We start from the raw sequence: 25,496 nt of genomic DNA, 5'->3' as shown, positions 1-25,496 counted from the left end.
AGCGTTTATTAAGTGCCAGACACTAGACATCAAACACTGTGACCCATGCTTTATTTTCACCAGATTTTGAGCGCTTATTGGGTACTAGAATTTGTAGTAAATATGAAGCACCTACCGTGCGCTTCTACCAAGTGCTTATGAACAAATGTGCAGCGCTTATTCTGCGCCAGATTTTTGCACGTATCTCATTTAAATGTGAGAGTGAAAGTGAACCTCCAGACTCTGCCCAGGGGCCCAGGGTGGGAGCTCTGGCCGAAGAGAGAGGAGTGCACACCTGAGCAGGTGGGAGGAGGGGAGGCGGTGCCCTCTTCTCTTGGTGCGCTGCAGACCCAGGGCGCCCTCGAATAGCAAGGGGCGTGGGAGGTCACTCTAAGGGGAAGATGCAGTGGCAGGCGAGGCGGAGGAGGTCCTGCTGACCCGGCTGCCCCCGGTCTGCGGGGAGGAGGGCGGGGCCAGACGTGTGGGCGGGACCGGTATTGTCCGCCCCGCGGGGCATGCCGGGAGCTCCGCCCCCAACATGGCGTCTCACTGACAGTTGGTTGTCGAGAGGCAGAGGCGGATCTTGCTCCTCAGGGCGGCGGCGGCGGCGGTGGCGGCGGGGCCAGGGTCTCCGGGGCCAGGGGTGGGAGGATGGCGGCTCGGACCTCCTAGGGCGGAGCTCCACGGGCGAGGCGGCGAGCGGGGCGCTGCAGGCGGGCGCGGCGGCTGCTGCCATGGACTGGTGATCGCGGCGGCTACTGCTCGCGTCTCCCCTGGCCGGGCGGCTGCTCCTCACCGCCAACCCCTCAGCCGGGGCCATGGGCTCGTCGGCGGCGGCGGCGGCGGCGGCGGCGGCGGCCGCGGACTCGGCGCAGTGGCTCTCGGTGAAGGAGGAGACCATCTTCCTGCACGACGGGCTGATCCGGGTCACCGACCTGGCCGAGCTGCCCAGCGAGATTCTCGGGGCCCCGGAGGCCGCCGACACCGACTTGGAGGTGAGCGAGGCTGCCCCCGGCCTCCGCCATCAGATTAGCCCACCCGCGCCGCATTCCCGGGGTCGGGCCCTCTCATCTCCACTTCACCCCGACCCCGAGGCCCACGAAGGCTGCCCCAGCAGGTGTGTGTGGGCGCCGGGCAGGCAGGTGCGGGCCGCGCCGCGAGTCTGCAGACCACCCGCCTCCCTCCCTCCTCGGGGCCTCAAGCCCGCCGGGGATTTCATTTGTGGGTTCATTTTGAACGTTCCGACTACCAACATTTTATTAGACCATCACCCGGCACGGCCTTGAAGCCCCGGAGGAGCCGCCGCCGCCTCCCGGGCCCGGTCTCCCTTCCCCCACGGACCCCTTGGACGCACAGGGCACACCCAGGCTGCTTAGCTTTGGGGACATTTTAATTTTAACGCTCTACACCCCCCCCCCCGACCTCGTCATTCCCTAGTGCTGTGCGTGTGTGTGTGTATGTGTGCGTGTGTGTTTTGTTTGTTTTTCTCGGGAGAAGGTAGTGGCAGCTGCCGGTCCGCGACGGGCAATCCAGCAACTACTCCGTGTCGTGCCTCGGATTGACACGGGGCCTTTGTCAGGGAAGCGGGCAGTGTGGACAGCGAGGGGGATGCTACAGCGGCCCTCGGTGCGCTATCCGCAAGGGTCACGGGCGTTTTAGGCCGCAAGGCCTTTTTATGAGCTCGGGGGTCGCGGAGAAGCCCAGGCTTAGGAGCCGTGGCAGGTGCAAAAGCAAATCTCAGCAATTGTGCCGCTGGGTTTGGGGGCAGAAGGAAACCAAATATGCTGGATGGATGGGAACTTTCCACCGACTTCTCTTGGTTTCATGTTTGCCCAGGGGTGGCAGTACTGGCAGGATCAGTTCATCGAGGCACTGCTCCCCCTCCACTTTGTGAGGTGACATTTTGATGTGTAGGTAGCATGGGGTGTCACGAAATTCTTGTTGTCGCAAGGAGGACTCTCTTGGGTAGGGCGCAGAGAGGATGGCTTGTCTTCTGGCTATAAACGGAATGCAAGGAATCTTTTGTGTTATGCGGTTTTGCGGGCACTTTGGCTTTCAGCACAACGAACATTTATAGAAATGGATTAAAACCCATTTCTGTGTGTTTCTGGAAACGGCAGTGATGGGATCCCGTTGGCGGAGACATTTGGACGTGTCTGAGATGCGAATACGTTCCTCTATATTTTTGTGTCTGGATTTGAGGTTGAGGTTGCGGCTGCGGCATTCCCATTGTGAACTCTTAATGACTTATTTTACAGTCTGGCCACCAAAAAATAAGGCATGTGCAAATTGGTAGGGAATTCCGAACATGGAATCATAGTTTTATTATGTCTCATTTGGGCCTTTTCTATAAAAAGCAAGGTGTGTCTGAGTGTCTTATATGCTTAAAAACTCAAGGGGCATTATGCTATGATGGTGGAATCTTTTGATATAATTGGTTCTCTTGTATGTGAAATGAGGAAGGCAGATGCTCTTTGTTCCTTAGAGACAAAGTTCACAGATCCAAAATTTCTATACGTATGTAATTTATTTATTATTAAAAAGTGTAGGATTAGTTAAAAATACCTGAGCTGTTAAGCTGGCTTTCCTAAGATGTTTACTGTACAAATGTACTGAGTAGTTGTCAGGTATTTCCACAGATGACTGATTTAATAGAAAGAATCTCTCTGGCCTGGAAGATTTTTTAAAAACTTAAAAAAAATTTTTATGGTCTGATCTCTCAGAAACCAATATGTATACGGGTGATAAACATTTCTGAATGTAGTCAGAACTTTTTTCATTTCTTTCCATATGTTATACAGGCAACATAGTATCAGGAGAAATAGCTAAGAATGTTTTTGTGGCTGTTAGGTTTGTGTTTTGCATATTTAATGATAATAATATTGAGTAAGTGTATCCTATGTGTCAGGCATTGTCTTACTAAATTCTCCAAGGGATCCTGGTTTAAAAAAGAGTGGGGAGGGATCCTGGTAGCTAAATATTGTTACCTGTTGTAACAGTTGTAAATATTGTACCCATGTACAGGTAAGGCAAGTAAAGTACAGAGCAGGTATGCAACTTGCTCAAGATCACACGTAGTTGGAGAAGAGAGCCTGGACTTTAACCCAGGTCTGTTTAGCCTCAAACATGTCTGCTCCTAATCATAATATTCCACTATCTTCATGCATGTATGATACTCATGTTTGTAATTGTTTTAAGTTTAATAACTGGGTAAAGATAGGGTAATAAACAGGTATCTTTATTTCCTTTCTAGTGACTTACTCTTTTTACATTTGAGGAAGATTAGAGGTTCATCAACTTTTTAAAAACTAACTTTTGAAATGCTACTACCCCTGTGAGGCTCTTCCAAGCCTCTCCTTCCACTGAACATCTGGGTGAAAGTGACCAATTTTTACAGGATTTTATAGTTATATAGAATCTTTCAGTTAACAGTTTTGGATTAAGAAAGATGAGACTCAAACTGAGGGGACTAATTTATGATTGGCAACCTTAACGCGTAAGACTGCACTAGCTGCAATAGAGTCTCAGAATTTTAGAGCAAGGAGGAACCTTAGAGATACTTGTTTCCCTCATTTTAGAGAGAAGTTATCTGAGATCAGGAGAGGTTTTGGCTTGGTAGCATAGCTAGTTATGGCAGGACAAGTGACTAGATCCTGGCTTTCCTGGCTTTGAATTCCAGTGTTCTTCTCGCTATGTAAGTGCTGCTCAAAGATAAATGTGAATCCGAAAAAAGAACCCATCCTAAGAGGTAGATCAGCGTTAACTTAGCATTTTAATTTAAGCAATAGCAGAGGATTGGAATTAAAAATTTTCTTCTCAGTGAATTTCAAAGGGAAGGTTTTTTTGTTTGTCTTTCAGTCAATAGTGTTTAATCAACAAATTCATTAACAAGTGTTTGTGGAATTCAGAGGTGAGCTGAGCCCACTGTCGTGGGTGTTGGGGACATAGCAGGGGATAAAATAAAATCCTTGTTCTTAAAAAAGCTTTTATTTTAGTAGGGGATATAGACGATAACAAATTGTCAAATACAGGACATGTGAATAATATGTCAAATGATGAGTGCTATGGAGAAAAGTATAGCTGGGTAAGAGGGATGGAGAGTAATGGTGTGGGGAAGGGTCTGTTTTACATACAGTGGACTGGAAAGGAAAGACCAGGATGGCATTTGAGACCTGAAAGAAATGAGAGTGTACCATATGGCTACTGGGGGGAGCACATCCCAGACGGAGGACAGCAAGAGCCAAGTCCCTGAGAGGGAAGCATCCTTAGCATCCTTATTGTGGAGCTCTGAGCCCAGTAAGCAAAGGGGGAAAGGAGAGTGAGTGATAGGAGATGGAGGCCAGGTCTGCAGATCAAGTAGGGCCTTGTAGGTAAGGACTTTGAATCTACTTGAGCGGATTAAAGATGCAGAGTGAAGCTCTTTCTTGGCCTTTGAAATAGCTATCTGTATTTAATTTTATGTTTTTGGCAAAAAGTGAAAGCATGCAGGAAATTAGTTTTTAAGTGTTGAAATAAATATAAATTCAAGAGAAATAAAAAAGCAATAGCTCAAAAATGACAAATATTATTGAATTTTGCATTACATTTCATAGACTATTAGTCTTTTTAAAATTAAGGTAATTTACAAGAAAAAAGCATTAGTTTCTTTGTGGAAGTTCCAAAAGAATTCAGCTTCCTGTCTCATTTTTCTTTACAAATTCCAGGTGGGGACAGACGTCATACATCTGGATGTTGATAGAGAAGCTAATTGACTTGCTCAAGGTGACCAAGATATTTTTTACTCCGTAGTTTAGATTAATTTTGAACCCAAGCATTTTGGTTAGTGTTTCTCATCTTTCATTGTGTTTGTTTATAAGGACCCCCCACCACCCGCCCCATTCAAAGACTTGAATATGTATGTTCATGGCAGCTTTATCTGTGTTTGCCAAAAACTGGAAATAATCAAAATGTCCATCAACAAGTGAATGGATAAACAGGTGTGGTACATCCGTATAATGGAATACTAAGCAATAGAAATGAATGAGTTGTTGATACTGACAACTTGGATTTATGCTGAGTGGAAGAACCCAGTCATACAAGAGTGCATACTGTAAGATTCCATTTATATGATGTTCTAGGAAGTGTAAACTAATCTGTAGTTATGGAAAGCATCTGCTTTCCATAGACGATAACAAATTGTCAAATACAGGACATGTGAATAATATGTCAAATGATAAGTGCTATGGAGAAACGTATAGCTGGGTAAGAGGGATGGAGAGTAATGGTGTGGTGAAGGGCTCTGTTTTACATACAGTGGACTGGAAAGGAAAGACCAGGATGGCATTTGAGACCTGAAAGAAATGAGAGTGTACCATATGGCTACTGGGGGGAGCACATCCCAGACGGAGGACAGCAAGAGCCAAGTCCCTGAGAGGGAAGCATCCTTAGCATCCTTAGTGTGGAGCTCTGAGCCCAGTAAGCAAAGAGGGAAAGGAGAGTGAGTGATAGGAGATGGAGGCCAGGTCTGCAGATCAAGTAGGGCCTTGCTAGTGGCTGCCTGGGGATGAAGGCAGGCAGGAAGGGTTGGGAAAAAGGATTACAGAGGTGCATGAGGAAACTTTTGGGGTGATGGCAATGTTCCCTATTTTGATTGTGGTGATGGTTTCATGTTGTATGTATACATATGTTGAAACTCCTGAAATTGTACACTTTAAATATGTGTAGTTTATTGTATGCCAGTTATAGTTCAGTAAAACAAGCAAAACCCGCAGAAGCCCAGAATGCTTTACTGATGTGAAAAAGGCTCAATAGGTCTTTGGGTTTGTTTTTTGTTTTTAATCATGTAAGGGAAGGAACCTTTGGGTTTGGAGGTGATCAGCTTAAATAGTCAAGGCTTTGAATACTTATGTTACACTTAAGTGAAAGCTTTGAGGTGATATTTAAATTCATAAATGTTGATCTGTTCTCCTAGGAGGATACTACCACCTGTTTATCCTTTGGTCGGAATTCTTTGGAAAGTGTTTAGGCACTTTTAGAGAATTCCAAATTCTAGATTTGGAAGAGTTAATGAATAAATGAATAAACTGCCTCTGTTCACCAACAGAATTAATTATCAGGTAATTAATGAGCACTAGAATAAGAGTCACTGAATCTTGGTACAGTGTTCTGTGACCTCAGCAAATTTCTCAGGTGAAAGAATATAAAAAAAGAATGTATATATGTTTATAACTGAGTCACTCTGCTGTCCAGCAGAAATTAGCACAACATGGTAAGTCAACTATTCTTCAATAAAAAAAAAAAAAGGGAAAAAAAAGTTCTCAGGTATGACTGGCTAGCTGTAAAGTTAGGACGAAGTATTTGAAGACTGTGGGAGGCAGTATTGCCTAGAGGTTAAAGTCAGGTTTAAAGAGTCAGACTGGGATTGAAACTCTAGCTCTGCCCGTGACCTTGGGCAAGTTCAATTACCTTTAATAATCCCTGGTTTCTTCCACTGCAACTTCTTTGTCATCATTGTCACCACCTCTACCACCACGAGGACAACAGTGTCAGCATATTGCATGCCAGGCTCTGTGCTAAGCACTTCCCACCCGTTATCTCATTTAATCCTCACTGCAACTTCATGAGGTTGGTACTATTGTCATCTTTATTTTACAAATAAGGAAGCCATGGCACAGAAGTGAAGTTGATGAAGGTCATACAGTTACTAGTAAAGCTGAGGCTGAAATAGATCTGTCTGATTCCAGCCCAGGGTCGAGGCTTCAAAACCATTGTTAGACTGCCTAGTCATCTGTAAGAGGGGGATAATAATAGGGTTAACGTAAGGATTAGTTAAGGATGGTTGTGATTATGTACTTACAGTGTATGAACTCTCTTTGGAAGGTGCTATGTTGCTGAGAAGTTATTTTATGTATATTCAGTTAGCTGCCCAGTGTATGTGAAAGCAAAACTATCCCATCAACAAATTTTTTTTCCTAGTAGTGAATAGTGGAGATAGTGCTTTTTTGGTGTGTTTGTGATCCCTTTGGAATTTTCTTCCTTCCCAGTTTGTTTGGAATCTGGCTGGCAGATGAGATAATAGTCTTCATTTCAGTTTTCCTCCAATTGTATGCCTAGGGTCTTGCTAAATAAATCAGTTTTGATTATTATCTGTCTTCTTGGCTTCCATATTGGCTGCCATAAAATACCACCTGTTGGCCAGGGCTACTGGGGGGATTGTCATGCACCTGTTCTTTCCTAAGTCATATAAGGTACCTGTGGTGATAATTATGAAAGGACTGTCAGTTCCTGAAGGTGCCCCATGCTTTCTCCTCCCTGCACCCCTCTTTCTGGCTTGTTTTACAGTGGTGATGGTGGGGTGAACACAAGGAGTGTAGTCTGCTTTGCAAGATGTTTAGTCAATAGTTGTAGACAAATGTAAATAACAGCAGGTGATCAACTATGGGACAAATGCATAATTCAGAAGGAGAGAAGACTGCAGAAATTGTATCACTATTACTTTGATGCTGCATTGTTAACATTTTAATGTATTCATTAAGTTCTTTAAAAACCAATACCTAAATACATTCTTATAAAAAAATGCAGGTTAAACTGAAGTTCCTTTTGACTACCTACACTAGTCCTGTTTCCATCTACTCCCCACCCTGGTTAAATCAATGATAAATTTTTTTGGTATATTCTTCAAGACCATTGTTGAATGTGTATGTTTATGTGTGGGGTGTGTGTGTGTGTGTGTGTGTGTGTGTGTGTGTGTGTGTACACATAACACTTTTTATTATTTTTTCTTTTTTGCGTAATAGATTTGATTCTAGGGACTTCCCTGGTGGTCCAGTGGTTGAGACTTCGCCTTCCAATGCAGGGGGTGTGGGTTCAATCTCTGGTTGGGAAGCTAGGATCCCACATGCCTTGTGGCCAAAAAAACAAAACATAAAACAGAAGTCATATTGTAATAGATTCAATTAAGACTTTAAAAATGGTCCACATCAAAAAAAAAAAATTTGATGCTAGACATATCATTCTATAACTTGCTTCTTAAATTCAGTGATATGTTTTGATTTTTCTATGTCTCCACATATAGATCTATTGCAATTTTTTAAGTGCTGTACAAGACTCCGGAAATACCATAGCTTATTTAGCCATTCTCCTACTGATGAGTGTGTTAGTTTCCTGTTGCAATGCTAACACGCTATTACAAACTTAGTGGCTTAACACAACACAAACTTATTCTCTTACATTTCTGGAGATCAGAAGTCCTAAATGAGTCATATTGGGTTAAAGTCAGGTGTTGGCAGATCTGGTTCCTTCCGGAGGCTCTAGGGGAGAATGCATTCCCTTGCCTCTTTCACAGCTTCTAGTGGCCACCTGTATTCCTTGGCTTGTGGCTCCTTCCTCGAACCTTTAAAGTATATCACCCTCGTCTCTGATCTGTCATCATGTCATTTTCTCCTCTCACTGACTCCTCTTGCATGCCTTTTACAAGGACCCTTGTGATTACATTTAGAGCCCACCCGGATAATCCAGGGTAATCTCTGCATCTCAGGATCCTTAATTTCATCACATCTGCAAAGTCCCTTTTGCCATCTAAGGTCACATTCACAGGTTCCAGGGATTAGGATGTGGACATCTTGGCGAGGGGGTGGTGGTGGTTATTATTCAGCTTACCACGATGGTTATTTTTGTTGTTTGAAATTCAGTTTTTCACTATTAAAAATGGTCCTTCAGTACACATCCTTGCATGCCTGTTTGTGCATATGTGGGAGTATTTCTCTAGAGCAGTTCCTGAGAAGTAGAATTGCTGAGTCATAGGTGACCATTTTACATTTGAAGAGACACTGCCAAATTGCTCTCCACAGTGGCTTACACCAATTCATACTCCCAAGTAACAGTGCTTGATAGGACCTCTTTCCCTCACACCCTCATAGAGACCATTTTAGAACTTATGGATTTGCTTAAATTTATCATTTGCTTAAGTCAATGGCTTTCACTCCAAAAGATCAGTCCAATAGATACAATTGGGTACCTGGACCTGCATGCCAAATCATGCTCAGCTGAAAGAAGCCAGGGTTTTCTGTTAGTGCTGCCTAGCTGTTATCACTTCACTTCAGAGGACTTCTCTTGTGGCTTGATCGCCTTCGCCTCCTGGCATGTACTCATGTTAGTCATTAATCCAGTTAATACAGACTATGTCCATATATAGGCAGGAGAGAACAACAACTTTGTATTCTGATGGTCTGGGGATGCTGCCAGAGGCCAGCAGAGCCAGGGAGCTGCCCACCCTGGGAAGAGATGCACTGGCCCCTGAAGTGTGTTCAGAGTGCATAGCATTTGTTAGGCAGACTATCTGGACTCAGATTGTCTTAAAATTTTCTCTCTTATATGCCAGTATAAGGAGTAATTCTATGTTTTTCTGACCTATATAGAAAATAATTGATAGTTCATTATATATATATATTTTTTTTTTGCGGTACGTGGGCCTCTCACTGTTGTGGCCTCTCCCGTTGCGGAGCACAGGCTCCAGACGCACAGGCTCAGCGGCCGTGGCTCACGGGCCCAGCCGCTCCGCAGCATGTGGGATCTTCCTGGATTGGGGCACGAACCCGTGTCCCCTGCATCGGCAGGCGGACTCTCAACCACTGTGCCACCAGGGAAGCCCAGTTCATTATATTTTTATGCTGTCAAAACTTTTTTGATTATAAAGAAGTAACACATGGATGTTGTAGAAAATGGAGAAAACACTAAAGGTGTAAAAGAGAAAAGAAATATCCTTTGATTGCACTATCCAGAAATAGCCATATTAACTAATTTTTTTACTATTTCCTTCTTAAATTCACATTTATATATATTATTATAAATAAATCCAAAAGATTTTTAGTGTTTGGAGTGCCATTTTCTTCTTTTTCTTTTTTGCAGTGTTATTTTCTTGATAAAGTTTGGTAAATTACAAATTTGTGGTAATTATTAAAGTGTGTTTCAATCAACTATACTTCAATAAAAAATTTTTTTAAAAATTTAAAAACAGGGACTTCCCTGGTGGCGCAGTGGTTAAGAATCTGCCTACCAATGCAGGGGACACAGTTTCGAGCCCTGGTCCAGGAAGATCCCACATGCCGCGGAGCAACTAAGCCCGTGAGCCACAACTGCTGAACCTGCGCTCTAGAGCCCGCGAGCCACAACTACTGAAACCCACTCACCTAGAGCCCAAGCTCTGCAACAAGAGAAGCCACTGCAATGAGAAGCCTGCACACCGCAACGAAGAGTAGCCCCCCGCTCGCTGCAACTAGAGAAAGCCCACACGCAGCAGCGAAAACCCAACACAGTCAAAAATAAATAAATAAATAAATGAAAATTAAAAGCAACAATAACAACAAAAAAGTGTGTTCTTGCAACCTGTTATTATTGGCAGTTTATAATTAAAAGGATTTTTATAGTGCTGTTATAATTCCCCTCCCAATAATGTTGAATATTTGTGTGGAGCTTTGAGTTTATGAAGTGCTATTAAGCATAGTTATAGAATAATTAATTAATGTTCCATGTTGGGACACTTTGAAGTGGACACAACTTGAATCCCTGGTGTTTCTACTGAAACCTGCAGTCGGCTGAATTACCAGGTCAGAGCACAACGTGTAGCAATTTTAGATTAACAACAAAGAGATACATAATTTGCAAACTATTTTATGCAAATTGTAGGTTTAGCAACACTAATAACTACAGATGTGTGGTTCAAGTAGTGGTTTTATACCAAACAAAATATTAACATTCAGCTTGCATTTGTAATGGATCTTTTCTGTGTTTACTGTATTTTCTTTGAGCTCTGTGGTTTGCTTTACTGATTTCAAATGAACCAAGTCTCATATAAAAGATACAGCTATTTACAGGACAGACTAGAAAATCTGGACCTCCTATTTCTATTGATATATTTGCTTTTCTTACTCCTGAAATAGAATCATTAAGAATGTTAAAGGAGAATCTATCAACATATTTTCATCAAAACAGTGGCCTATAATAGAATAATTACCTTCTTTATTTCTTGATACTGATTCCTTCCTGATCATTCAGTTGTGGTGTGGCTGAAAGACAACTTACTGGTTTGTTTAATCTAGAAAGGAGCAAAATGGGTGGTGGAAAGGTAAAAATACATTTGGGGAACTTTGGAGGGAGAATTTTTTTGGATGAGCTTATAATAAAAGTTTGCTTTCCCTCAGGGATTCTGAACCTGAATAGAATTCAGGGCGGTCTGTGAACTTGGATGGGAAAAATTATATGTTTATTTACACATACCTTTAGCTAGAACTCAGCATTTCCTTCTATTATGAACGTAGTCAACAAACTCTAGTAGTATTGGCAGTACCTGTGACCTTGTAACCAGTAGAAATCATAGATATTTTCATATCATATTACATTTGTTGAACATATCTTGAAATACTGTTTATGCTCATCTCACCACCACTTAGAAATTATGGCAAGTATTAGATCTTGTTATTCAATGTACTAATAGTGAAGCTCCTATGTTGATATCACAAATTTGTTTCTTAAAGTATTTTGGTACCTGTATTTTAGTATACTGTAATTGGTTTCTTATAATTCTGTGTATTTTGTTTTATGCATTTAAAAATGTAACTGGAGAAGGGTTGGTAAGCATCACCAAACTTGTGAAGGTTAGAGGCCCCTGAGATAGACTCTCTTTCTGCCAGCATCTCTCCCTTTTTTGGTCGAAGTTTGCTGACGACTAGCATAGTTTGCAATTGTTTGAAAGAAAGGTGAACCACATTTTGGAAAATCCCTTCTGTGGTAGAATATGTTATTCTTCTACAGTTTTTCCCATTATCTACTAACTGTAAGCTATTAGCGAATAATAATTTTCTTGGGTAATCTGATCTTGGCCCATTTGCTAAATGTGGTATCATTAACCAGGAAACTATTTTTCTTAAGAAAATTAAATACTTGCTAAAAAGTGACAAACAGTTCTTTTGAAATAGAACAATTTTTTGTTCACCAAATATTTTGGTTTTTTCCCCCTTGTCTGGTCAACTGAAACTATGGGAATAAAAATTCATCAACATACTTTATGTTGGTATCTTATACTGCTAATAATGAACCATTTTAAACAGGTGGCCTCAAGCAGTAATAGTTGGTATCCCAGGAGAACATTATTTTTCAAGTTCGAAATTCATTTTGCTTTCATCTTCTCCATAGAGTACAGTTATGTGATTTTGGTTTCATTTATTGTTCAAATTGTTATTTTATGCTTGAATTGTCAAAGTTTAGCAGTTTTACTTAAGTAGCCTCAAGAACTGTGCTGTCCAGTGGGTAGCTACTACCCACATGTGGCTTTTGAGCACTCGAAATGTGGCTCGTCAGAAGTGCAGTGTGCTGAAAGTGTAAAAGACACATCAGATTTTGAAGACTTCACACAAAAAGGCTGTAAAATATCTCCCTAATAATATTTAAATGGATTAAATGTTGAAATGGTAATATTTTGGATATGATGGGTTAAATATGTTATTTAAATTAAAATATACTAAAATTAATTTCATCTATTTCTTTTTACCTTTTTAAATGTGGCTACTGGAAAATATTAATTTCCATATGTGTTTCACCTATTTCTGTTGGCCAGTGCTTCTGTATACGGAGGGCAGCAGGCTATGGTCCTCATGGTCATATCCAGCTGTCTGTTTTTGTAAATAAAGTTTAATTGGAACATAACCAGTACATTCATTTACATATTATCTGCCTTCATGCTACAATGCAGAATTGAGTATTTGTGACGGAGACCTTATGACCAGCAAGCCTTCCAGCAGCTTCCATATATACTATTTTCATTTCATCTTTTCAGTGGCTCCATGAGGCAGTAGAGGAGATATTTATTATTTTAGAAAAAAAGGCTTAGAGAAGCAAAATGATTTGTACAAGGTCATATAATTAGGACTCTTTCATTTCTTGAGTGATTTTCCACTATACCTCTGCTTTAGGTTGCACTTGATCTTAATAACCTATTGTCTCTGAGACAGTAGTTAATGGCAGCTATTTTAAATAAGAACTACGCAGCCCAGCCTACACATGGCTGCCAGAGTAATCTTCCTAAAGCAGTTATGTTACTTTCTTGCTCAAATCTTCAGTGGCTTCCCATTTCCTGCAAAATAAAATAATAATTCAACGTAGCTATGCTTTGGCTCCATCTACCTTTCTAGTCTTATATCATTAATCCTTGCCCGCCCCCCCCACCTTTCCCCATATTTTACAAATTCACCACATTTACTCCTACAACCTTGGTTTAAGGGGTTCCATTGCCCTGGGGTACCCCACCTCCACCTTTGGAACACTACTCTTTATCCTTCAAGTGGCAGATCAAATGCCACTCCTCGATGAAATTTTCATGATGCCTACAGTTAGCAGCAGTCATACTCTCTTCTGTATCTCCATAGCACTGCCTTATATATATTAAAGTTATTTATTTGCATCTTGATCACCCTTACTATATTATAAGCTCTTTGAGAACAGCCATTTCATATTGTATGTTGAGTACCTACTAATATAGTAGGAGCTCCAACTTTGGATATTGATTGAACTGAATGTTAAAAGGGGCATTTAAAATGTGTGAAAGAGTGTGATTTAATGAATAATATCATAAGTTGAGGACATAGGTGAGGAAAAATTCATTAATAGAGAATAAGAATAGATAGTTATTTTTGGTGAACTAAAAGTAGTTCAGGTGAGACTTTAGGAATTTTAATAATTGCAGTTATGCTTTGCATTTTAGATACGAAGAGAGAACACATCCCAACAGTTGTCGTAAATGTTGTTAATGCTTGAATGTGGATAATATGGGGTTAAGACCTTTGATTTTGTGTAGAGCATAATGAATTTTGCGTAGAGAATGATGGATTCCCAAGAGATTTCTGAAAACCGCTAGATTAGAGGGAGTCAATTGAAAATACCTGGTTTTGCTCATCATTCGAAAAATCTTAATGAATTGGAATGAATTTTTGTTTAACTTAGTTGTTCTATAGTTAGGTAATGAACTTGAGCACTGTTGTGTATATTTGGAACATTTTCATGTAGAGATTTTTTGTTTCAGGGTTTTCAGTCAGCTGTGTCCATTTACCAGCTTTTATTGAGTGGCAGTGTCTTGAGGACTGAACTGTCACAAAAGTTATAGGATTTAGCATAATCTAGTTACTGATTAGCATAATAAGGCTTGTAGTCATAATTTAAAACATTACAAAATGCTTAAAATTTTAAAAATTAAAATGTTAGAATTTTAGAAAATTTGCAAGATGTAAAAACAGTATAAAGAAGAAAATAATATTACCACCTAGAGATGAGTTTAGTTTATATTTTAATGTGTTTCCCTTCAGACTTTTTTCTATGCATGTACACTTACACTTCTGTCTTATGTACCAGAGATATTTTAAGAAATCAGGATCATTATACATTTTGTGTCTTGTCTTTGTCACTTAACGTTAATGGTATTTGGGGGGCATTTCTCTAAAACTTTCAGTATTGTTGAGAATATAATTTTAAATACCTGCATAGATATTAAAGTCTGCATGGTATTTCATTATATGGATGTTCAATGATTTATTTACCCATTCCTCTATTGTTGGATATTTAGTCAATTCTGTTGAAAAGTTTTTAAAATTAGGGAAGTGGTTTTATAAATAGTGAGATTCTTCTCTTTAAGTATGCTACGACACACATGTATGACCATCTAGGTTTATTTACCATAGGTTAGAATGAGAAACTTCAGAACTGTGCCATAACTGTATAAATTGATAGGATTGTTTCACTGTTTAATTGTACATTTTTATATGCATAATCAAGTTCATATTTCTGATCATGTAAGTAATACATAAATTACATGTGAAGTCTGTGGATTCATTAGGTGCTTTATTAAAAATTTTAGAAAAGCAACACATGGTTCAAAATTCTTAAGGTTCAAAAGGGAGTTCAGGGAAAACTCTCCTTCTGCAGGAGAGAGTGGTTCCCCCCAGAGGTATTTAACGCACATAGAAGCCGATGCATAGCGGATATCTCTGGACTTCAGCTCCCACTACACCCACCCTCCTTCCCTTCACTCCACTGCAGCCGTCTTGGCCTCCTGGTGTTCATCATAGATCAGGCTGGCGGGTCCCAAGTGCTCCCTTCTTCAGGGCCGTTGTTCTTCCCTTTGGATGAAATTAGCTTCCATAGGGCAACAATCCACAAAGGTGATAGAGGTGGTACTTCTGAGAATATTAGCGTATGAAAAACTTAGAAACTTAACATATTAGAAAACAAAAATAGCCATATTACCAAGGGTGGCTTTAACTCTGATAGCAGACCAGTGGGATAACTTTGAAACAACTGAAACAATGAATCTTTTCAAACAGATATGAACAGTTATATGTGTAGCACAGTTCCAGAGCGTACAGATAGAAACCGTACTTTGAGTACCACCCGTGGCAAAGGAGACAGGACTTTTTAGTTCAAAGGTTCTCTGGTTGCAAGACTGTGTGGTAATTCCACATAATTGGGACATACAGCGTTACCCAGAACTAGAACGGTTCTCCCCAAATTCTGATCTACAGATTCACCTTTCTCTAAGTAGTTCTGTTTGGTGCTAAAGTGTCACCCTTCCTGCTACTAGAGTCAAACAGGCACTTACATGATAAGCAACTATATATTTATCTTGCACAGGACTGTTTTTTAAATGTGTATAAAGTACTATATTTTATGGCTCTTTCTTTGCCTGTTGCTTTTAGAATGAATGTTAATATGTGGGACCGTACAGAATATCGGATTTAAAGAAGGGTGGTATATTGAGTCAGTGACAGATCTGGGACTTCTAAATGCGGGAGTCTTTAGGGCATGTGTTGACACAGAGGGCGAGCCCAGTGGTTAAGCCTTTAGGCTTTGGCATTGACACACATATCTAGCCAACTTTTGATCACCTGTCAAAACTTCCATTTCTTGGTTATATTTTAATCTTTTTTTTCATGACTTAGATTTAATTATTACTACGTCCAGTTTATAGAAACTGATTTGTTTGTAGGAGAGTTGCACCCCACCCTGAATGCTCCCAAATAAAAGCCGTGGTAGTTGCTGTTTATCCCTCTTACTCGGCTACATCTCCTCACTTTCGGTATCTGCCTCCCAGTTAAATTCTTATTCCTTTTCTCTGAGCTTATTCTTCCCTCTTCTTATTGCCTGTCCTCTTTTAGTCACTCCACTGAGGTGACAGAAGTGGCTGTCATTAGGCCGTTTATTTGCTGGTCACATCACATCTTCAGCATTCAGAATCATAGAATTTGTGGGGCTGAAAAGGATCTTGAGATTATTTAATACAGCTTTTTTTTCAGAAGACACTGAGTTCCTTTAGCCTATTGTGGTCATTTACTAAGAGTTAGGAGACTTTGGAAAATTAAATAGGTTGTATATAGAGCAATGCTACTCTAAGTGTAGGCCACATACCATGAACTTTCATCCGTAACAAAAAGGTAAGTACAGAAATTGAGAGTAAGCACTTAGAAACTTCATAACAGATTGCTAGATTAGTTTTATATCTGTTGAACATAATAAAACTTGGGACTTGAATTTTGTGTCTTTTTTCACTTTTTTGGAGGTGCTAGCTAATTGATTTTATTGTATTTTACAAAACTTTTGTTCTACAATGGATTGGGAAAAACCACTCCTCCACCCAAGACAGTTTAAGAAGCACTGATATAGAATATCTAACACAATGTTTGGCACATAGTAGGCTCTCAAAAACTAATAGCTTCCTTGTTTCTTAAAAGTTTGCATTTATTTTGGGTGAGGAAGCTAGAGATCTGAGTAGTAGATAAATGAAACATTACAGAAATGAGGTGATTAAAATCGACACTGCTTGTTTTCAAATACAAGCTGCTCGGTTTTTTCCTTTTTAAACTTAGCCTATGCTTTGAAGAGAGATTTATACACAGTAGAACTGTAATATATATTTGCACTGATTCTTGGAGATACTTTATAACATTTAATGTGCTACTAAACCCTTAGCTCAGCAAGGGTGAAGGAACTTAAACTCTTTGGTAGCTAGTCATATCCATAAATATTTGAGTACATCATTATGCAGTATGCATATATCAATATTATCTCCTTGGATAAGGGAAGGAAAAGATCTAGTGAGAAGCACTGGGGCTTCTGTCAGTTTTCTCATGTCATTCAGCTTTTGGAAAGTACATAGTTGTAATATTTTTTGGCATTCCCATTTTGAAGCAATTTAATACCACATATAATAGCCCTTATATTTTTAGCAATCCTTGGCTATTTTTTGAAATTAGTCTCGTCCTGATTTTTTAATTGAGTTAAATTGTAGTTAAACTTACATATGACACAGTAAATATAGACTATCAAAGGCTCTTAGCTTACTGTGGTTTACAGGTTTGAGGGACATTTTTCGTATTACTCAAGATCGTGAAACTGCCACTCCCTATTTAAGGATAAAGAAAGGTCAGTGACTGAGCCAAGTGACTCTCCTGAAATGTCACCCCTCTAAAAATTCTGTTTGTAACCAATAATCCTTAGAAATGAATCCCTTTGATTTATGCAACTTCATTTTGGCAAATTTAAAAAACTATTTGAATGTTAAGAAACCTGAAAGGATTGCTTTTTGCTTGGCAATACCATCCACCTCCATATGATACCATACACATAATGTAATAGGATAAATCTTTATCCATATAATGGAATGGAATGACACATTAAAAAAATCCTATTTGGGCTTCCCTGGTGGCGCAGTGGTTGAGAGTCCGCCTGCCAATGCAGGGGACACGGGTTCATGCCCCGGTCCGGGAGGATCCCACATGCCGCAGAGCGGCTAGGCCCATGAGCCATGGCCGCTGAGCCTGCGCGTGCGGAGCCTGTGCTCCGCAACGGGAGAGGCCACAACAGTGAGAGGCCCGCGTACCGCAAAAAAAAAAAAAAAAAAAAAAATCCTATTTGGAACATCCTTAATCTTATGCTGATTTAAATGTAGAATAAATATTTGGTCTGTAGGGCATATCACATATGTTCGTTTTGAGCCTCATTTTTATTTGGACAAGGCTTACTTTTTGGTTATTTCATGTCTTAAAAAAATTAATTTTTAATTGTTTTAAATTGAAGTATAGTTGATGTACAATATTTTATACAGGTGTACAATATAGTGATTCACAATTTTTAAAGGTTATAGTCTATTTATATTTACAAAATATTGGCTATATTCCCCATATTGTACAGTATACCCTTGTAGCTTATTTTATACATAATAGTTTGTACCTACTAATCCCCTACCCCTATTTTGCCCCTTCCCCTTCCCCACTGGGAACCACAGTTTGTCCTCTATATCTGTGTGTCTGCTTCTGTTTCGTTATATTCATTAGTTGTTGTATTTTTTTAGATTCCACATATAAGTGATATCATACGGTATTTGTCTTTCTCTGTCTGACTTATTTCACTTAGCATAATACCCTCCAAGTCCATCCATGTTGCTGCAAATGGCAAAATTTCATTCTTTTTTTTAAATCAAATTCTTTTTTTTAAAGATTTATTTTTTTAAAAAATTATTTTAATTAATTAATTTATTTATTTATTGGGCTGCCTCGGGTCTTAGTTGTGGCATGTGGGATCTTTCATTGTGGCAAGTGGGCTCTTTGTTGTGGCGCACGGGCTTCTTTCTAGTTGCGGTACGTGGGCTTAGTTGCCCTGACCAGGGATTGAACCCTGCATTGGAAGGTGGATTTTTAACCACTGGACCACCAGGGAAGTGCCCCAAATTCTTAACATCAGTGGTGTTTGAGACTGAGCTAGGATTTGAAATAACCAGCATATACCATGTTTGAGAGTAGTTTTGAAGTGATGACTTAAAACAATTTGAGATTTGAAGTGTCACTCCCTGGTTTTAGTAGGAGCATTTGAATAACACATCCAGGTTTTCCTCTCTTTCTGTTTCTTTTAGGAGTCAGGCTGAAGAACTTCAGAAGAAGAACCAGTATTATTAATCCTGTCGAGCACATATTACATTTTGGCAAATTTGGCTGATGAGATTAAAATTACCCTTCACATTTTAAAGGTTATAGTTCTATAATGTCATTAGCAAGCAGGTAGATCTTAGGGGGATAGGAAATGAATGTTCTTTTAGCCTAACTTTTCAAAGTCAAGGTTTAGAATTTATTTTGGCATTTTGCTTTGACGCATGAAAAGATCTGGTTGTAGTTTCTTAAAATAACTAAATTTATCTCTGTTCAGCAGTCATGTTGAAACTCAAGGAAGAGCCACATTTTGGAAAATATGAAAGACAAATAAGAAACTAGAACTCTTTTAGTGGTATATGTTCTTCTGTGAGAGAGCTGATAAACACTAAATAGTCTATAATATAGACTAATATATATAATAGGCTACTCTTCATTGCGGCGTGCGGGCTTCTCATTGCAGTGGCTTCTCTTGTTGTGGAGCACGGACTCTAGGCACGCGGGCTTCAGTAGTTGTGGCACGTGGGCTCAGTAGTTGTGGCTCGCGGGCTCTAGAGTGCAGGCTTAGTAGTTGTGGTGCATGGGCTTAGTTGCTCCGCGGCATGTGGGATCTTCCCGGACCAGGGCTTGAACATGTGTCCCCTGCCTTGGCAGGCGGATTCTTAACCACTGTGCCACCAGGGAAGTCTCTCCGTTTTTTTTCTTTTAATATTTATTTATTTATTTGGCTGCATCAGGTTTCAGTTGCAGCACGTGGGATCTTTGTTGCGGCATGCGGGGTCTTTCGGTGTGGCATGCAGGCTTTTCATTGCAGTGTGCGGGCTCAGTAGTTGTGGCACATGGGCTCTAGAGCGTGTGAGCTCAGTAGTTGCAGCACATGGGTTTAGTTGCTCCACGGCATGTGGGATCTTAGTTGCCTGACCAGGGATCGAACCTGCGCCCCCTGCATTAGAAGGCAGATTCTTAACCACTGGACCATCAGGGAAATCCCTAGATTCTTATTTATCGAGTTGTGTTCTTGGATATTAAGGAAAGACTTTGGCTAGTAGTTTATGTTTCTCTAGCAAGGAACTGTCGAAGGATTTTCGGGTCTTGATTTCAAGATGTTAAATGTTCTGAAAGAGTGAGTTTTTCTCCCCCTTTCTTAGATCATAACCCATCCTGTTTAAATTTCAAAACATAGTTCAAAAGCTTTGGAACTTTGAATGTATTTCTTACCATTAAAGTGAATCTAAATGAATTTTGTTTTGAGAATTTTATAAACCTACCTTGAGATAATGGGGAATAGATGGGGATTCTTTCTTTAAATCATAGTTTGGCAGCTCAGAGATGTCGGATGATCTTTACCATTTCCTCTTATCCTTTCATCAGAGTTTCTCATTGTTATCCTATCGTATTTATTTGAATGGATGCAAGTAAATAGCAGAAAGAAATCAAGAAGTGAAAGACCAGCTTGAATATAGCCTTATCATAAGGTGTAGTTTCTGTGCATATAGAAACTATATATTTCTATACCATCAAGAAAACAAAAATATCATCCTCATCAACTTTACAAAGTAAAATCTACTCTCAAAAGCTTGTTTACAAGCTTTTCCTATTTTATGTAGTCTAATATTCAGTGAGTGACAGTAATTCATTCATCTAACATAGTAAGTGTTTTTGTTGGATGTTTCTGTTCCAGCCCTACGATTTTTAGGCTTTTCCATAGGCTTGCTAGCCTCCTATTATTCCTAGGCCAGCAAGGATTGTAGCTAGTGATCTTATTTTGGATTATTCTTTTTCTTTTTCTTTTTAAGAGACCTCATGTGGCCAAAACTAAACAGATGTCTTATGTTTATTGGTGATTTTCTTATTTCTAAGTCATATTGAAACTATGACATATTTTAAGTTTCCTGATATATTTTAAGAGCTAGGCATTCTGTAAAATAAAAAACAAAAACCTACTTAGTGGGAAATTTCTCAGTTTCCCCATAACTGCATGTACATTTGTGAATGAGAGCCCCTCAGCCTACTTACTATCCACAGTGTGGTATGTTTGCTGAATATTTGTTAAATTGAACTAAAGCACCAATATATGATAGAGAATGGGCATATTAGACATGTACCTTATTTAGTCACATTTCTGAAAGGTAGCCAGCTATGGGTCATTCTGTCTTTGTTTTAAAGACTAGGAAACTGAGGAATGGGAAGATGAGTGACTGACATACCTTGGATTAGACTTTTTGCCTCTTAAACACAGTAAGTGTGTCTTCTCTGTTAAGCTGTGTTACTGAGTAAGTATATATGATGGCCTTGGTAATGAAATCTTTCTTGTGAGTTGGCACAGTTTAAGTCAGGCAATGTAGCATAAAAAATATGTAAAAGTATTCTGTTATGATCTTTCATGATTTATCTGTAGCTTTTTAAAAAATAAATTTATTTATTTTATTTATTTATTTTTGGCTGCATTGGGTCTTTCGTTGCTGCACACAGGCTTTCTCTAGTTGCAGTGAGTGGGGTCTACCCTTTGTTGTGTTACACTGTCTTCTCATTGTGGTGGCTTCTCTCGTTGCGGAGCACGGGCTCTAGGCACGCGGGCTTCAGTAGTTGTGGCACACGGGCTTAGTCGCAGGCTCTAGAGCACAGGCTCAGTAGTTGTGGCACACGGGCTTAGTTGCTCTGCGGCATGTGGGATCCTCCCGGACCAGGGCTCGAACCCGTGTCCCCTGCATTGGCAGGCGGATTCTTAACCACTGCGCCACCAGGGAAGCCCCTATCTGTAGCTTTAACGGGGAAAAAACCAACTAAACCTGCTGAATTAAAAACTTTCACATTTTGGACTTCCCTGGTGGTCCAGTGGTTAAGACTCCATGCTTCCATCTCTGGTTGGGGAACTAAGATTCCGCATGCTGTGCGATGCAGCAAAACAAAAAACTTTCACTTTTACCCCTTGCTCTAGAAATTTCTAGGTATTGAGGCATGAGATTCATTTGTATCTGTCAGTTTGTCACTATGAATAGTCGATAGATCTAAAAGTCTCCAGAGTTGTCTTTGTTGGGGTACCTGCTTAAATAGTCCTCTTTCCTAAACCCCTCACCTGTTTGTTTGTTTGTTTGTTTTTACTATTAAAAGATTCTATAAATTGGTTACCTAGAGGAGAGCTCCGTGGCATTGTGAGCCATATTCTGAGATAGCAGAAGGAGGGCCAGCTGTACACCCTTATCTGTGTCCTGGCAGACACTAAACAAACTCCACCCTGGCGTATTTGGTGAGAAGTGATAGTGTGTCAGAGCTGATGATGACCTCTGGCCTCTCCTTGCACTGGGGACCTCTGTTCTCACAGGAAGCTTGATTTACTTTAGAAGCAAAGAGATTTGAGTTCTTTGTAAACACTGATAAGGTGAGGCAGGAGGGCTGTGCAAGGGCTGGCTACTTGATGCACCTACACAGAAAGCTGGGTTCAGATCATTTAGATCTGCAAGGTATAGAAAATAAGCCCTTACCTGAACTGAACTGATGGCTAGAACAGGAAACGAGGTGGCTGATAAATGAAGGTGATGATTTATGCAGCCATTCACACTCCATTGGATTTCTGACACAGGATGGAGCTTTTAGGAGACTGACAGGCCCTTAATGTATTGGGTTGGCCAAAAAGGTCGTTCGGGTTTTTCCGGAAAAACCCAAACGACCTTTTTGGCCAACCCAATAGATTGAACCACAACTTAGTATTTGGTTCCAACTGACTGAGCTAGTCATGTTAGCCCGAAGAGTTGATCCAGCCCTCTCACTGAAAGGTCTAATAACCAGGAGAGCAGAGGGTGGTGTGATGTGTGGCCAAAGTATTGGCATCATAAATCAGAGCTGATTGCATGTGGACGTAAAAACTGAGGGTGTGTCTTGCTGACAGCCTTAAACTTTTAAAATTGGATTATTTTTTTATGATGAAATAAAGTCGTATTCACTTGAGGGATGCTGTAAAGATGTTTGATTCTTTTGAAGCCTAGAAAAATGAATCCATCCGAGAACACTAAAACATAAAGTTTATTAGATAAAAATATACTGAGAGATTGGGGAGGGCCTCTTCATTGGCTTCATATCCTTAATAAAGAAAAACAAAATAGACACTTTAAACCTCTAAGAAGCAAAGTCTGGAATTTGCATTAGACTGCTTAGAAGCTTAGGAGAGTATGACAGTATTGCTTCCTAAGTCAGTGAAATCAAAACAAGAAAAGTTACACAAAATAATAATTTTTTCTAATAACATATGCTGTTTCCTCAGAAATGATCATTACCTTCCTCCTTTCAGCATGTTGTGAGAATGGCGTGTTTATTTTGGGTTTTGAGTCTAAAAAGACATTTGATACCAAAATTAAAAGTGCTGTATATTTATTACCAATAGCCTTTCCCCCCAAATAGAAAAATTTTGAAATATAAAATAATTTGAGGTATTCTCAACATTATTGCTTTTCTAGAATTAAGTAGGTTTCTTTAGTCAATTAGTTTTTCTCCTTTGCACTCAGACCTTGCCAAAAATAAAATCTTCCTACACTTGCTCATCCAGCTTTACTCCATAACATTCCAGGCACTGTTTCTAGGAAAAGGTTGAAATTAAGAATAATGTATTTCCTGCTGACCATCATGTTGGTACTGCCTCAGCTGAAGTCCGCGCCAATTTCTTTTGCCATCTGTTCTCAGCATGGATAAGTTGAGATTCATGCAACGAGAGAGAGAAGCAAAACTAAATGTTTTATCTGACTTGTCCCCAAGAAGCATGCCTTATTTTTGACAGTTAGAGTCTTCACTGGAGAATAACTTGACATGGAAATATCATGCAACAAATTTTTTAAATTTTATTTTTATTTTTTTATTTTGGCCACGCCGTGCGGCGTGCGGGATCTTAGCATGCGGGATCTTAATTCCCTGACCAGGGATCGAACCCATGTTCCCTGCATTGGGAGCACGGAGTCATAGCCACTGGACTGCCAGGGAAGTCCCAACAAATTAAAAAAAAAAAATTAAAAATTTTTTGGCTGCGTTGGGTCTTTGTTGCTGCACGCAGGCTTTCTCTAGTTGCGGCAAGCGGGGGCTACTCTTCGTTGCGGTGCACGGGCTTCTCATTGCGGTGGCTTCTCTTGTTGCAGGGGACAGGCTCTAGGCGTGCGGGCTTTAGTAGTTGTGGCACCTGGGCTCAGTAGTTGTGGCTGCAGAGCTCTGGAGTGCAGGCTCAATAGTTGTGGCGCACGGACTTAGTTGCTCTACGGCATGTGGGATCTTCCAGACCAGGGCTCGAGCCCATGTCCCCTGCATTGGCAGGCGAATTCTTAATCCCTGCGCCACCAGGGAAACCCAATCTAGTTCATTTCTTAATATCAAAGCAATCATAACTTGGTGCTGCAGTGATCTGAATAAATAAAAGATAAAGTTTTTCTACTTCAGTTAGAATGCTTGGCCTTTAAAAACACTCAACCTTTATGTTCACTGTGCTCCACTGTTTTATCTCTGTGGTTTGTCCAAACTAAGAAGTGAGCTGTTTCTGCTCAAGCCTGGGGCAAGGACTTGGCAGAGCCAATGAAGTGACAGCCTGAAGAAGCTCAAGCAGGGAATTCTGTGTATTGTACACGTCATCCATATAAATGGAATGTGTTTATAGTTCATATGGCAAGCAATTGGCATGAGAGCGAACACAGCTTGGGCCAACATACTGTCCTTATGTTCTAAATCAGCAATTCTTAACACCTGCCGTGGGGCCCCCTCTCCTTCTGCCCCGAGCATCACTGTGTTAGGAAACCACGGTGACTGAGGGGACTGTGATGTATCTCTCAGCTCTGGAATAGAAGGAAGGTTGTGAATCGTAGCTCCAAGTTCTATCCACTAGGTGTCTGATATTATTCCTAATATCAATGTGTGTATTGATGATTAGTGGTAGGTAAGTGAAATGCAAGTAAATTCCTCATTTTACCTGGCTTAGTATTTCAATCACTAGGTGATTCCCAGTTCTGAGTTTCATTTTTCAAAGAGCCTACTTGACAGATTCCAACTCATTTATCATCAGAGGTTTTTTCCAGCTTTATTGAAGTATGATTGACAAACAAGAGATATTTAAATTCAACATTTGTCCCCTGCATGAAATATAAATATATATTTTATATAATAAATTATACATATTTTTGGAAAAAGAAACTGAGGTAACAAGAATTTGGGCCCACAGGGATTGCAAACCGTAGTCAGAAGGTCAGATTCAACTACAAATAGGTTTTGTTTGGCATTCAGAGTTTTACAAAATGTTTGAATGCCTTTAGGAGGAACTCGCATTTTCCAGTTTGTGGTGGACCTCACCATTGCCTGTATATATGCATGTATGAAATAATTCAAATAATTGATAACCTGTTTCTACTAGGAAGGCTCTTATTTAAGAATATGAAATTCCACATCCATATTTCATTTTCTCCTAGTTTCAAAAATGAGAGCAACAGAGTAGGGAGGTCACTGAACTCATTCTCCTGCTCCTTCCTCCTTTCCTCAGCCACGGTTTCCCCAGTTTGTGGTTGGGGAAAACAAGCCACTGGTGACTCTCATCAGAACACTTGCAGAGGCTGTAGA

The 25,496-nt window shown here is 40.2% G+C and overlaps 1 protein-coding gene across 5 annotated transcripts in view; it reads left to right on the top strand.

Annotated features, from left to right (window-relative positions):
* The first annotated feature begins 491 nt into the window (after positions 1–491).
* HECTD4 (HECT domain E3 ubiquitin protein ligase 4) overlaps positions 492–25,496 on the top strand; it is a 190,857-nt gene continuing 165,852 nt past the window's right edge. For 4 of the 5 annotated variants that reach the window (XM_029226052.1, XM_029226037.1, XM_029226027.1 and 1 more), the window contains exon 1: positions 605–974. In XM_029226052.1, the coding sequence (XP_029081885.1) occupies positions 798–974 (177 nt within the window). In that variant the 5' untranslated portion in view covers positions 605–797. Of the gene's footprint in view, positions 975–25,496 lie in introns of all 5 variants that reach the window. The other variant, XM_029226045.1, reaches the window with a different exon arrangement.

This window comes from Monodon monoceros, unplaced genomic scaffold, assembly GCF_005190385.1.
Source record: "Monodon monoceros isolate NGI ecotype Baffin Bay Population unplaced genomic scaffold, NGI_Narwhal_1 Super_Scaffold_1, whole genome shotgun sequence".
NCBI lineage: Eukaryota > Metazoa > Chordata > Mammalia > Artiodactyla > Monodontidae > Monodon > Monodon monoceros.
The sequence above is the reverse complement of the archived record's forward strand: the minus strand, read 5'-3'. Positions and strand labels throughout refer to the sequence as shown.